Here is a 15522-nt window from a genome sequence, read left to right as displayed (position 1 = left end):
TGTGGCCATTGGCAGAAGTTTTTTTTTTTCTCTCTCATTTGCAAAAACTCATTTATTTTATTGGTCAATGCTTCGACATCAATCCATGCTCATTGGCTCCAAAAAGCTTTCACGCACAGTAATCCAGGCACAAGATTGGCCATTTTCCAGTGAGCGTTGTTCCGTTTCAGTTAATCAACGATTCAGTGTGTGAAGCTCCCATTGGCTGGTCGATTGCTTCTGTCAGTCATCGACTTGCAGCGGATTGGCTGAGGTCACTTCTGTCAGTCATCGACTTGCAGCGGATTGGCTGAAGGAGCCTCTGTCAGTCATCGACTTTCAGCGGATTGGCTGAAAGTCTACAGCGGCGGAACCGCCTTGTTCTACCTGTCTCGCTATGAGAGGCTGAAAGATTCTTCATGCTGTTCTTCCGAGTTGATACGCCCTGTTCGCCCCCACTTACTGGTGGATCTCGTGTTCCGAATGCTGCAAGCCGGTTAGCATGCTACGCAGACGCGAAATCTAGTGCAAATAAATACAAATAGTACATATTAAAAGCCAAATAGCAGCAGCTGGAACAAAGCCCTGCTTGCGGAGTAATATTGGAGACGAGGAGGGAGCGGGTTGGTGGATAGAGGGGTGCGTGTCGGTGGGAAGTGCTTTCCTAACCAAATCCTCCACCAGCACGGCTCGCTCAGAACATGGCGGAACACCACACTGCCTCTGACTGTAAGCACAAAGCGAGCTCCAACGCCGGAGGTTCGGTATCGGGCAACGGGCGGACCAATTCCCCAGCTGGATGTAGCGGCGGCGGAGGCCTGTCCGGGGGACTGACGCAGCCGGCGGGATGGCAGTCGTTGCTGTCGTTCACCATTCTCTTTCTGGCCTGGTTGGCAGGGTTCAGCTCTCGACTTTTCGCAGTTATTCGTTTCGAGAGCATCATTCACGAGTTTGACCCATGGTGAGTAAAAACTCTGCGTTTAAACTTCGTGTCGCATTTAGAAACTGACGTTTTTGGATGTAATGCAAGAGAATGAATGGAATTCGTGAGCGCGGTTCCATGTGTCAGCGGTAGCAGTCAGTGTGTGTGATGATGCTTCATTCATCTCGGTGTAATTGTCTTAGGAATCGTATTGTCTTCAACACGTCTATGATGGCAGTTGCTGCTTTTGGATATGCACGGTGAACAAAATTATTTCTCTTTACTGAATGTGATAGCAGCATACAATCATCATGTTTACTATCAGTTGCCTTCTGATTAACTGAAGCGCAAGGTACCATTAGAAAACAACGAGGAAATGGCAAGGGATAAAGCAACTCCAACTCACGAAGAAACGTTGGTGTCTACAATTACATTTAAATAGCGAGGTTATAAATATTTGATTAATATTTGAATGTACATCAGCCAGAGATCTTCTATGTTTATTGATGACTTGTATTCAAGTTATTATACAGTATTAACCAAAGGATCTATAATTATGCTCGTATTTATCCTCCACTACAAAACTATTCACATTGAAAGCCAAATGTGTGTTTTTTGCACGTGACAAAGTATTGGAATGTTCGCGCGAAATTTAGTGTCTCGTATTCGGTATTTGACACACAAAGTAGTTGTCGCGCACTAGCTTTTAACTGCTTTAGTGTATTTTTGGCAATCACATGTTGTCTATTTATGATTTTTTGGTTTGAATTAACCTCAAGTCTTCGTGTAGTGCACAGTATAACAGTAATCCAGACTACTCCGGTGGTTTAATCCATTTCTTTTGAATCGAATTTAGGTGAGGACAAACCAAAATGTAACACTTTTTTTCACTGAACATCTTGCCATCCTAGGCACAAGCTTGAAATCAGGAGACTGCCGTCAAGATTTATAGTGAATTAGGAATGACATTTTGGTCTGTTCTCACCCAAAGCCGATTGGATCGCTTCAGAAGACATTGATTGGAGTCGAATGGATTACTTTTATGATGCCTTTATATGATATTTTGACCTTCAGAGTTCTTGCCACCATTCAGGTTTTTGATTTGATTCAGTTTTTTTTTTTGATCAGTGTAATTTCATTAGCTTAGTAAACTGTTTAGTGATTCTTGTATTTTTTAATTGATAAAATACTATGAATCATATAAATGCTAAGCTTGATCCAGGGTTTGTTGCTTTGTTTTACAGGATAGGCAGATTAAGTCGAATATCTGGTCAAATGAGAAGTTTTTCTTTATCAAAGGCAACAGATAGTTGCGCAGGTATAACCAGTATACAAAGCCTACAGTACAACTCACACAGTTTGTTATTGTGCAAAAAAGTGAATATTTTTTCCTGCTTCTCTCCCTTTCATATCATCTTGTTACTGTGCCTTTTAACCCCTGCTTGCATTACTCATTAGCATGTCTCGGTAGCTTTTTCGAATTATGAGTGATTAGACACTTAACAAAACTGATCTATTGATTTAAATGATAGAAGTTTGCTTGTCTAAAGCTGCACATGGTAAAAGGTGTCACCACATATATGTTCGGCCATAGACTCTGTTTACTCCTGATATTAAGATGCATTTTTAGTGATCCGATGACATATGTCAGCACTAAATACAGGTCTTAACGATGTCTAAAACCTTTAAAACTGCATACGAATATGGTCAATAACGCACAAGACCACATGGCATTTGAAGTGTAAATGCTAATCCTTCCTTTTATGCATCCTGGACAACAGTGAAGCACCACCCCTCACTTGTCAATCAACCACTGTGCTAAAACAGTGTCAACTGTGCTGGTTTCGAGTGGCTTGTAAAAAATAAAATAAAAAAATAAGCAATTACATACACAAACTCGAGAACTTCACGCATCTCCTTCAGTGTGTCTGATGTCAACACAGATGAGAAGCACGAACATCTAACGCTCATTTAGTACAGGTAATCCACTGAAATAATGGATAATTCTGCTTGAAATTTTCAGATTTCGCTTGAATCAAATTTCAGATGCATCTGGGAGTAACAGCGTGCAGTTTTTTTTAACATTGTCGTTTATGATTTTGCTGCACTTTAATGTCATGCAGTAACACACTGATATACTGATTTATGTATATCATCATAAAACAGATCCTCCCCATGAAATCCGAACACTAGTGGTCACAGGGGACAGGATACCATCTGTAAACAGGGTCTTAGTCTCTTTGTCATTTTTCTACTGTAGATGTTCATGAACCGTATCTCATTTGCTATGTTAGGAATGGAGTACTAGCTTACTACCTACTGAATACTGTGCAATATACACATACTGATGCGTTCGATGGATGCACACTACGACTGCTTTGATACTCTTTATGCATAGTCAATGCATGCAAAGAAGCAGACTGTGCTGAAGACTAAATGTTCATGCGAGATTTGACAGCGTGCAGAAAACAGACGTGTGCTTTTGCCATAAGATTACAATCCTGTTCCAAACAGGGTTTTTTGTATGTAGGCTACTAGTGCTGTAAAGCCAGAAATGGGCTACACAAATTGGGTGAGTACATTAATTAGCAAACGAGGCATTGCTATTTGCTAATGGCCCTCTGAATTTATTTGGATGATTTTCTAAACCATTTACATGTAATGGTACTGCCAGCAATGTCTTTGTCATTAGCCTAATTTCCATTCAGATAATTCGTAATACATGCAGCATATCCTGAAATGGTATGATAATTTATTTAGTGCAATGCTACCTTGACTTTTTTCTGTTGTGCTGATACTCAATGAAGCAAGTATATTTGAATCTCTTTGTCGATTAATGTCCTGCTGCAAGTTTGAGATGTCATACTGTTAGGAAGATGATGCCACAATTCACATTTACACAAAGGTGTGTACACCGATCAGCAACAACATTAAAACCACCTGCCTAATATTATGTAAATTCCCTTTGTTCCACCAAAACGGTGCCAACCCGCATCTCAGAATAGCATTCTGAAATGCTATTCTTCTCACCACAATTGTACAGAGCAGTTATATGAGTTATCGTAGAATTTGTCAGTTCAAACCAGTCTGGCCATTCCCCGTTGACCTTTCTCATCAACAAAGCATTTCCGTCCACAGAACTGCCGCTCACTGTATATTTATTTCTTTATTTTTTTTGGCACCAGTCGGCGTAAATTCTAGAGACTGTGGTGTGTGAAAATCACAGGAGATCAGCAGTTACAGAAATACTCAAACCAGCCCATCTGGCACTAACAGGTGGTTTTAATGTTGTGGCTCATCAGTGTATAACATTTGTCTATGCTATTTCTGAGAGCCCTGTTTTTTTTTTAAGTGTCATCAGTCTGATTGTGATTACATAATCTCTGATAATCCTTTTCATAGCCTTTTCTGCCATATTGGGTGATTGGACTCTGTTCAAACTACAGTCTCTGATGTATCTTATTGGTTGATTTATAGAAGAATTAAAACAGTGTTTGTTCTTGCCCTTTATTTTGCACTCTCAGACTGATTCATTGTGTTTATCTTTGTTGTGTGCTCTCGAGTGTGCCATTGACACTACTCAAGCTATTGTGTGCTATTTCAGTGATCTAGCTTGACATGCAGAAGGAGTTTTTCTTTTTTACTTGCAGGCATGCCTTGCCCAAGATTGATTTTCAAGCTCTGTTAGTCATACGAATGTTGAGAAGCTTTTAACTGTGAATGTGAGCTCTCAAGTCCCTTTGCAGAGGTTGGGTTGCTGTTCCCTCTGGGTAGTTGGTTTGATGGACACAGATTGAGTTTAGACATGAATTTAGACCACTGACATTCGGTCCTTTTTTTTATTTTTTATGTTGGTACATGGTGTACACAGAACTTTATCCATGGAAGCGTGGTTTTTCCTTTGTCAAAAATGGTCTTTGGTGGTGGCTGACAAATACAGTCATTCACACACTCAGAAGTAGGTTTATTAATAACTGCAGTTAATTAATATGTAACTTCTTAATTGCATTAATTAGATAAACATTATTTTAATCTCCTCTAAGAACCTGACTGTACCCATCAGTAGATGACTTCAGTTGGGACTGTGATATAAGGCTCTTGGTGATTTAAGTAGGCCTAATCTTTAGAAATATTTGAAGGCAAACAAGGCCAGTTTATTTCCTAATTTCAAACATCATTCGAACAGAACATGTTACACTGGAGGACAACTGTCAATCGTTTGTCCGTAAGTCTTTGAGGTCCAGACTTGAAACCAATGAAAATGTTGAAAATCACAAAACATTTTTATTTCATCTCAGGCACCTTGTCTTGTGCACCCATAGGCATATATTAACCTAAGTTTTTGTCCATCAAAATGCTTTCTGTGAAATGTGTCCCCTCCCCCTACGGGTGGAAACATAACATAATTGTGCATACACAGATGAAAGCTCATGGGTAATGCATTGCCAGTACACGGTCCAGTTGAATATGCTTAACGTGCGTCACTGTGGCGGTAACGAACCTTACTACTTAAGGGGGCGATAGTTATTTTCAAAAGTTTGTGCCATTTAAACTGGATGTTGTAATACAGGTTAGTTGCAATAAATATATTCACTTTTTTTGTTGCTCGATGAGGACTAGTTAGCTTAAAAAGAGCTCCCCATTGAAGCAGACACTTCACACTAATGTCCACTATAACACCCTTGCGTCAGCATTGAGACTGCAACATTTACTGGCATTATTAATTGTGGTCTGACACATTTTGGAATGCAACAACCATGGCTCCAGACTAATAAAATTACTTTGGAGCCATTGGCTCCTAAACAGAAACATTAAGGAGCCAAATGGCTGTTTTTAGTCACCAAACCACAGAATTGCTCTATTTAGATTGCTGTTCAGAAACAAGATAGAAAGCCGAATAAAAGTAATACAGCTGACAACCCATTAATCCAAGGTTTAATAAACAGTGTATATATAATTGAGAAGATAAGTTTACATTCCCTTTTGTCTCATAAATGTTCACACCCCTTACATAATTTATACAAATAAAAGTGGTAAAAGATATGTTGAATTTAGTTCTGCTCTTCAGAATCTACAATACAGATAATTACATAAACTATGGTATGCATATAGTAGTGTGCTGCCTTCTTGAGCATCAATTAATGTTTTCACCATGTGTAATAGTTGTGTACAAGTACCTCAATTGTCCTAAGTTTCAAAAGCTTGATCTCAAAATACATATATAAATAATATATATTTTTTTAAATATTGACTTGGTCTGTGTTTACTAGTGTCCAATTGAACAAAATCCCAAATGCAGTTTATTGTGCTACTATAACTGGCACTGCTCAACCTTCTCCAATCTGCATTCGAACCGGGGTCAGCCAGCAGGGGAGGCGGGCACACTAACAAGGAGGCTAAAGCATACAGCCTCTAGCGCCAGTTGCTGGTGCGCCTCTTAAGGTCAGGGGAGGGAAGTTTACACACACTGCACAGCACGGACCAGCTGTCTACCGTTACACTACACCAATCCCAACCAATAATTACCAGAAGATATTAAGTGGTACACAAAACAGGACTTATAATTATAAAGAAGCCCAAAATACACATGGGACTCTTATTTTGAAATATCTGTGCCCCCAGTTGTGAGCTAAGTGACTGCTGAGAAAGTGAATGTGATTCAAACTAACCTGAGCTCCTAAGTTCAAGCATGAAATCGAGCTTGCGTAGCTAGAACTGCCTGGTCATGTTCTGCCTGGCATAGATTATGTTTTGGTCTTTAAAATTGCTGCGAACTACCAACTAGCAAATAGCACATCATAGTTTCTTTAACTGCATAAACACTCATAGGGGTGGGCGATATCTCGATATTTAAAATATATCGAGATATTTTTTAAACACGATATGAATTTTGACATATCGTATATATCGATTATTGTTTATATTCAATTCTGATTTCGCCACTTTGCTCGTTTGCTTTCTGTGCTGTGCTGTGCTCGCTCCCGCGTCCTTGCTTTTGCTCCCCTCCCTTCGCGTGTTGTCTCATTCAACATCGGATGAACAGCAGACAGATGTCTACTGCCGTGAATGCCGAAAGTTGGTGCCAACCAAAGCTTCTAGCACCACAAACCTTTTCCTACATTTACAGACAAGGCACAAGCTTGCATACGAGGAGTGCACCAGACTAAGGATCCCGGCCACTAAACCCACTAGCTCTGGTAACACTCCAAACACTACACAAATAACACTCCACAAATCTTTAATGCGGAGTGTAGAATATGAAAGAAAGAGCGCAAGGTGGTGTAACATCACAGAGTCCGTGGCATTTCATATAGCGGTGGACATGGCACCCATTGCCGTCTTTGAACAACGTGGCTTTGTACGCATGCTAAAAACACTTGATTCAAGATACAGTTTACCTAGTCGGCATTACTTTGCGAGACAAGAACTCCCGCGACTGTACACTACAGAGAGAGAGCGGCTTGCTGCTGAATTGGAGAAGGTTACTAACTATGCCCTGACTACAGACATGTGGAGCAGCAGGACATTTTAATTTACAGTTAAATTATTATTATTTATGTAATCAGGGATTTTTTTTCCTTAAATGTCGCAGAAGCACTTTGTTCTTATGCACTGCCTACCTTGAGTTGAGTTGTTTCATTTTTGAATGAAAAGGCAATATGTATTTCTTCCTTTATTTTACAGTTAGCCTAAATAATAAGAAGCACTTTGTTCTTACATGAACTGCCTACCTCTTTGCACTTTAATAAAAAAAGACTGTGGTATTTGGCATATTTGTTTTTGCAGTAGTTTTTGGGGGGTTATTTTTCCTGTAAAGATATCGAGATATATATCGTATATCGAGATATAGCAAAATATATTGAGATATATTTTTTGCTCCATATCGCCCAGCCCTACACTCATACTTTATTTCCATTCCCAATCATCTTTTGGTGCAAAAGAAGTGGCTGGAATTTCATTTTGAAAGTGTCTTCATTGTTTTTGTCGTAAAAGGCTATTGACTTTTCGTATGACCCACCCTAACTTGTTTTAATACGTCAAAATATGTCAACACAGGAAAGAAAATGGCACTCGACTAACCTTTTTATGGGTTCTTTAAGTGTGTTGGGGTAAGCTTTTGAAATTGTTAGAAGTTTGATGTTACCCCCATTGGCACCAGGTGATGCAATTTTTCAGAATGAAAACCAACAAAAACTGAAAGTTGACTCATCCTCTCTCAGCCTATCGCATCACATAATTTAAAGTAGATTGGTGGCTGACCGACCGTCCTAAGAGTTTGGAGATCGTAATAACTCTCAGAGCTCCTTTTCGTTTTCCTACAGTTTGTTCAAGCAACTCTTCTGCATTCTCAGCCAGCGGCTTTATTGATTCAAGAGCCCAAATGAAAAATTGCTTCATGTTCAGATAATTTCAGAGCAAACACCCTTTGTCTCTGGGTCTCATTTAGAACCAGCACACTGCCCCAAGCCTGCTCTGTCCTTTATAATATCTGGATGCTGTATGTCCTTTTCTTCTTTTCTACCCTTAATTCCTCCAGTGTATTCCTTATGAGTTTTCTCTCTCTCTTCCTCTGGCTTTTGTACTTGTTACTCTCAAAGAAAAATAAGAGTGCTATAATCTGTTGGCACACTGAAAACAAGAGCAGAAATGCAATTCTCACATTTCCAATTTGGCTCCCCCCATTTTCTTTGAATCCCTCTCTTATCTTCCGCTTCCCCATCTCTATCCATCTGGCATCATCCATCCAGTCCTGTGTTTAATTGAGCTTTCATCCTTTATCTCCCTGACCGGGACTCTATTGTCTGTGACTGGCATTCTGATCTGAAGAAGCATTTGAGTGCCACTTATCTCCAATTTGAGCCTCTCTCTTGTATCTCTGAATTAGATTCTGCTTTTATTCTAGGATATGAGAAGAATTATAATGTTTCAAGGACCACAGGGCTTTTTGGCCTCTGGCTAACCTTGAAAATAAGTCCCCCGTATTAATTAGTCCCAATATGGATGAGTGGAGGCCAAGCACAGGTCAGCTTATTACTGGCTTTGTGTCACCTTCTCAAAGCATTGTTAAAGAACAACGGTAACTTGCATGGTAATAATGGTGTTTGAAAGTGGAAAGTGGGTGTTGTATTCTGTCTACAGCTGTAGCATCCCTGAAGTCTCAGCTCCTTTATTCAGGTTTGTGACCCCTTCATATCTGTGTTTCTAAGCCATCAAATTGAAATGACTACTTCCTGTTCAACTGACAGGTGAGATCCCTGGTCTTTAACATTTCAGTATATGGCAGTCTCGATCAAAGTTTTCAGTAGTGGTTGACCGATATGGATTTCTTCAATGGCCGTTGCTGATATCGAGTGAGCTGGATGGCCGATGGTCAATATAAATATTGATAATCATAATACAATTTAACAACAATATACAGTATAAGCCTGGCTGATATATCGGCCTATCACTAGTTTTCAAGGCAAAGAATGTTGATCTTGTCATCTGCGCTTTTTAATTTGAAGAGTCAAAATGTCTAGGCCTAATTATTGTGTTGGTAGTAAAGGAAGTAGTGGTGGGTGATATAAACAATTAGTGGTGTCAAAAATACCGGTGTTTCTGTAGTTCAAATGCTCAAATCAAGAAATGACAGAGCAGAGCACTAATCCACTTTGAAGTGTGCAGCACATGTAGACTATATATTTATCTAATTAAATTACAGCATTTGTGCTTTATCCATCACACTGGGCCATGTAGCGAACTGTTTATCTGTTTGAAGTGAGGCTTCCGTTAAAAACACGTCAAAATAAAAGCTTGATTTAAAGCAAAATCTAGATGCCTGAAATCGAAGAAATTGCAAAATAAATAATTTACAACTGTATGGTAAAATTAAATATTCACTGTAGTAATATTAATGATATATAAATGGGGGCCTGGGTAGCTCAGCAAGTTAAGACGCTGACTACCACACCTGGAGTCGCAAGTTCGAATCCAGGGTGTGCTGAGTGACACCAGTCATGCTTCCTTGGCAACAAATTAGCCTGTTTGCTAGAGTGGGTAGTCACGTAGAGTTAACTTCACCACGTCACCATAATGTGGTTCTCGCTCTCGGTGGGGGCGCGTTGTGCGTGGATGCCACAGAGAATAGCGTGAAGCCTCCACATGCGCTACGTCTCCACTGTAATGCGCTCAACAATCCATGTGATAAGATGTGTGGATTGACTCTCTCAGATGCGGAGGCAACTGAGATTTGTCCTCCGCCATCCAGATTGAGGCGAGTTGCTACGCCACCACGAGGACATAGAGCGCATTGGGAATGGATCATTCCATATAAATAATAAATTACGAAAGGGGTGTGTACATTTGAGACAAAATGAATGCAAACTTATCATTTTTATTAAACCTCCGATTAATGGGTTATCATCTGTCTTCCTTTTCTTCGGCTTTCTATCTTGTTTCTGAACAGCAATCTAAATCAAGCAATTCTGTGATTTGGTGACTAAAAACAGCCATTTAGCTCCTTAATGTTTTAGTTTATGAGCCAATGGCTCCTCTGTCATTTCTTTAGTCTGGCTCCCCTGTACTCAAAAGGCTCCTTGTTAGCCTGAGTAAATGACCCAACCAGAAAATCTCTACGATATTCTGGTGCAGAGATATGTTACTTGGTTGCTAGGGTAACCTTGTATGGTTGTTAGGCATTTACCAACGTCATACTCAAAAGGCTTCATGCTACCCTGAATCAAAAGAACGAAACCCGAAGTCCCTATGATGTTCTGGTGGAGAGATGTGTTTTGTTATTTGGTTGCTAGGGTGAGCTCATTTGGTTTCTAAGCGGTTTCCAGGATGATACTAACAAGGCTGCTTGCTGTCCTGAGTCATACGAGCCAACATTGAAGTCTCTATGATATTCTAATCTGGAGATATCCACCTAAGCTTATTTTAATGGAAGTCCTTGGATTATGGTAGCTAGAGTTCACTAAATGGTTGCTATGGTGTGGCTAAGCATTGTCCATGTGATATTTAAATCAAATAAGCCAAAATTGAAATCTCTACAATATTGTGGTGCTGAGAGATTGCTATACGGTTGCTAAGGTAAATCCATCTGGTGGTTAGGAATTTTTCGGGGAGATCCTTAAAAGGCTGCTTGCTTGACTGAGTGTAAAGATCCAAACCTGAAGACTATTGGCAATTTTCCACTGCACGTTATGGTTCGACTTGACTCTGCTCGCGTTACTTTTTTAACATACTTTTCCACTGCAGTTTAATGCAGCCTCAACATGGGTGTGATTTATAGCTTGATCATCGTAGTTGCTTCGCCCCATTTAGCTCATTGGATCCTATGCTCGGCTTCTAACGAGAGGAACTTCTGCAACTTATTTATTGACCGCAGCGTGGTTTTGCACACATCCATTTCTTTTTACAATTTGAAAGTTGCGTGAACAAACTATATTGCTGTTGCTAACATTAAAACTAGCGGGTTGATGTCCCGTGTAGCAAATCCAGTGACGCTGGTAGTGATGAATCTCTCTGACCAAGATATTCTGGGTTTTGACATCACATTTACTATTGGCTCGGTTCGCTTGGAACCTCGACCGAGGTGGTACTAAAAAAAGTACCAGGTACTATCCAATCTGGAAAACCCCCAAAAAGCGAGCAGAGTCGTGTCGAGCCGTACCGGGCAGTGGAAAAGCCACATTTGACATTCTGATCAGAAGATATACATTTAAGCCATTTTGAATGGCAGGCAATGGGTTTTGGTTGCTAAGGTGCACTAAACGGTTGCTAGGTTGTTAACGTGAGTGAGTAAATGAAAGAATAAAAATAGTGGAGTGATGTAAAATAGAAAAAGAAAGTTATGGAGTGATAGAAATTATGAATGGTGGAGTGATAGGATGTAGCTTGAATGCTCTAAAGAATTTATTACAGGAAAAGTTTATATACATCGAATGGAGGTCAAAGTGAAATGAGGCATGTTCAAAAGTCTGATACAGGAATATTATAACTCTGATCAGTTAGAAAGTATATAGCACACTTTTTGGGATTAGACTGAAGTTGAGGTCACCCGATATATAAATATATATATATATATATATATATATATATATATATATATATATATATATATATATATATATATATATACCTGTTCAATTTCTCATTAATGCAATTATCTAATCAACCAATCACATGGCAGTTGCTTCAATGCATTTAGGGGTGTGGTCCTGGTCAAGACAATCTCCTGAACTCCAAACTGAATCAGAATGAGAAAGAAAGGTGATTTAAGCAATTTTGAGCGTGGCATGGTTGTTGGTGCCAGACGGGCCGGTCTGAGTATTTCACAATCTGCTCAGTTACTGGGATTTTCACGCACAGCCATTTCTAGGGTTTACAAAGAATGGTGTGAAAAGGGAAAAACATCCAGTATGCGGCAGTCCTGTGGGCGAAAATGCCTTGTTGATGCTAGAGGTCAGAGGAGAATGGGCCGACTGATTCAAGCTGATAGAAGAGCAACTTTGCCTGCCTGAAATAACCACTCGTTACAACCGAGGTATGCAGCAAAGCATTTGTGAAGCCACAACACGCGCAACCTTGAGGCGGATGGGCTACAACAGCAGAAGACCCCACTGGGTACCACTCATCTCCACTACAAATAGGAAAAAGAGGCTACAATTTGCAAGAGCTCACCAAAATTGGACAGTTGAAGACTGGAAAAATGTTGCCTGGTCTGATGAGTCTCGATTTCTGTTGAGACATTCAGATGGTAGAGTCAGAATTTGGCGTAAACAGAATGAGAACATGGATCCATCATGCCTTGTTACCACTGTGCAGGCTGGTGGTGGTGGTGTAATGGTGTGGGGGATGTTTTCTTGGCACACTTTAGGCCCCTTAGTGCCAATTGGGCATCGTTTAAATACCACGGCCTACCTGAGCATAGTTTCTGACCATGTCCATCCCTTTATGGCCACCATGTACCCATCCTCTGATGGCTACTTCCAGCAGGATAATGCACCATGTCACAAAGCTCGAATCATTTTAAATTGGTTTCTTGAACATGACAATGAGTTCACTCTACTAAAATGGCCCCCACAGTCACCAGATCTCAACCCAATAGAGCATCTTTGGGATGTGGTGGAACGGGAGCTTCGTGCCCTGGATGTGCGTCCCACAAATCTCCATCAACTGCAAGATGCTATCCTATCAATATGGGCCAACATGTCTAAAGAATGCTTTCAGCACCTTGTTGAACCAATGCCACGTAGAATTAAGGCAGTTCTGAAGGCGAAAGGGGGTCAAACACAGTATTAGTATGGTGTTCCTAATAATCCTTTAGGTGAGTATATATATATATGTGTGTATGTTTATGTTTTGCAGATTAATCTGCACCGATGACAGTTTCTGGAACTATCAGTTATCGGCAAAACTCCATACCGATAATTTTCCCTGATTGTGTCTGGTGCTGGAGTAGTTGTGAAGGGCGCTGTCATTATACATTATGAGAGCGACCTCTAGAGGCAAAATAAAAACTATCACCGAAGCCTCATTGTGGTTGTTTTGACACGTGAGACTGCACGCTGAATGCAGCGGAACAATGCACTGAGCTGAACAATGCAGATTTAAAACAACAACTAAAAGGTATGTATACAGTACATGTTGTCATATCATTATAAAGTAATACATTTCTTGAATAGATGCTGCATTAATGGAGAACAGCAGTATGTTTGCAGACAAGGCTGAGCGTATGCTAATATTAAAGCTAACCTCAAGCGGTTAGAATAATGTGAAAAAAAAAAAAACACGTCTATTACCATCTATTTGCATTAGTTATATCCAGTCACATTTATGCTTTAGACAGCTAAGTTGTATATTTAAAGGTAGAGAGAGATTTGAGAAAAATATTTTCATGCAGTCAAGAGAAATGTATAAACAAATCAGAAATGCTTCTGATTTTAATACATTTTTTATCCTCACAGTAATACATATTTTTGTCATATGATTAAATAATCAAGTGATCTGTGTGTTTTTCGAGTTTCTTTGAGAATTTAAACAAGCGTAACAGCGCAAAAACAAACCAAAATGTCACTGAATCTTACAGAAGTGTTAAAAAAAAGCAATTCACTAGTTTGCCCTAGTTTCACATTAAAGACCCCTCACCAGAAGTGAAGTGATCGGCCACTTGAAGACATGCAATAGCTCTGTGAATCACAAAAGGCTGTGTTTAATAAGTAAATGTATAGTATTCGCTGTGCCAACGCATCAGTGAATGGCGCTGCTCTGTTTACACACACAAACCCGTGGCTATTTTTAGTCTTCACACGTTGCGCAATATTTGAGCACTACTCACGAACAACATTCTCAGATGTAGATGCTCAATAGTTCGGTTCACATATAATATTAATTTAGAACATTTTACATTGCATGATTGCGAGTGTGATATTGCTTATATACAACAGTTCAATGAACAAGTATATTTAAAAAAAATTGGCAAAAACTGAGAACGGTCATAAAAATGCATTTGTGCATGGAACTACTTTCTTACGCAATGGATCAGAATCTGCCTTTGCTGGTTCAAAACCAATGATGCGTCCAAGCCTCCATTAGTAATTCAAAAATATCACTTCAGAAATAGTAACACCGCTTGTACTGTATGAGATTCAGCTTTTGACAATTGAGGGACTCCTACACAACTATTACACAAGGGGCAAACATTCATTGATGCTCAAGAAGGCAACACACTACTATATGCATACTATAGTTTATGTAAATCTCTGCGTATGTAGATTCTGAAGAGCAGTACTAAATATTATTGTTTTTATCTCTTGTATTTGTATAAATTATGAAAGTGGTGTGAACATTAATGAGACAAAAGGAGAATGCATACTTATCATCTCAACTATATATAATGTCTATTAAACCTCTGATTAATGTGTTATCTTCCATTTCTTCCTACCATGTTTTCTAAATCAAGCAGTTATATGATTTGGCTCCTTAATGTTTCAGTTAATGATTGTAATTCAAGTAATTGTTTTTGCTGTGGTATTGAAATTATCGAGAACCATGAAATTCCACTGAGTCTACAGAGTACTGAAATTAATTGTTTACAAGCTCTTTCTCACTTACTCCCAAAATGTAAAGTGATTGGTACTTGGTTGTAAGGTTTCTATAGGTTTGTGTCAATCGCATTCACACCTGTAAATGGTTGAGATACGTTTTACAGTTTGTTATGCAGTGTCATCTCTGGTTATGTCGAAGTGAAGTGTTTAACACAGTCCATTTAACTGTGAAAACATGCATTAAGGGGGCAGTTCTTTTTTCGATCATACTGGAGTATCGCATTAGCATCTCCTGCTTATTGAAACCAGTGTGTGGTCCATCAGGTTGCTTACCTTGTAATGATGCACCCGGCACATTGTATAGCAGTGAACCATGATAACAATATAACAAACTCATTGGTTTATAGTGTGCAAATAAAGGGCACAATGCAAGGCTGCTGTTGCAAGGTGATGCACACATGATGTCTTTATTTTTTTGTTAATGACCTGTTTACACCTGGTATTAGCATCTATCTCTAGAGATCCAATTACACGTGGCCAGTGCTAATAACTGACAAATAAGTTATTGGAAATGCATTGGGATTCCTCAAT

At 39.5% G+C, this 15522-nt stretch overlaps 1 protein-coding gene across 1 annotated transcript in view; it reads left to right on the top strand.

Moving 5' to 3' along the window:
* The first annotated feature begins 403 nt into the window (after positions 1 to 403).
* Positions 404 to 15522, top strand: part of LOC127658321 (dolichyl-diphosphooligosaccharide--protein glycosyltransferase subunit STT3B) — a 75677-nt gene continuing 60558 nt past the window's right edge. The window contains exon 1 of the mRNA XM_052147553.1: positions 404 to 940. Coding sequence (XP_052003513.1) covers positions 681 to 940 — 260 coding nt within the window. The 5' untranslated portion in view covers positions 404 to 680. The remainder of the gene's footprint in view (positions 941 to 15522) is intronic.

Source organism: Xyrauchen texanus, chromosome 17 (genome assembly GCF_025860055.1).
Source record: "Xyrauchen texanus isolate HMW12.3.18 chromosome 17, RBS_HiC_50CHRs, whole genome shotgun sequence".
Classification (NCBI taxonomy): domain Eukaryota; kingdom Metazoa; phylum Chordata; class Actinopteri; order Cypriniformes; family Catostomidae; genus Xyrauchen; species Xyrauchen texanus.
This window is presented reverse-complemented; position numbering and strand designations above follow the sequence as displayed.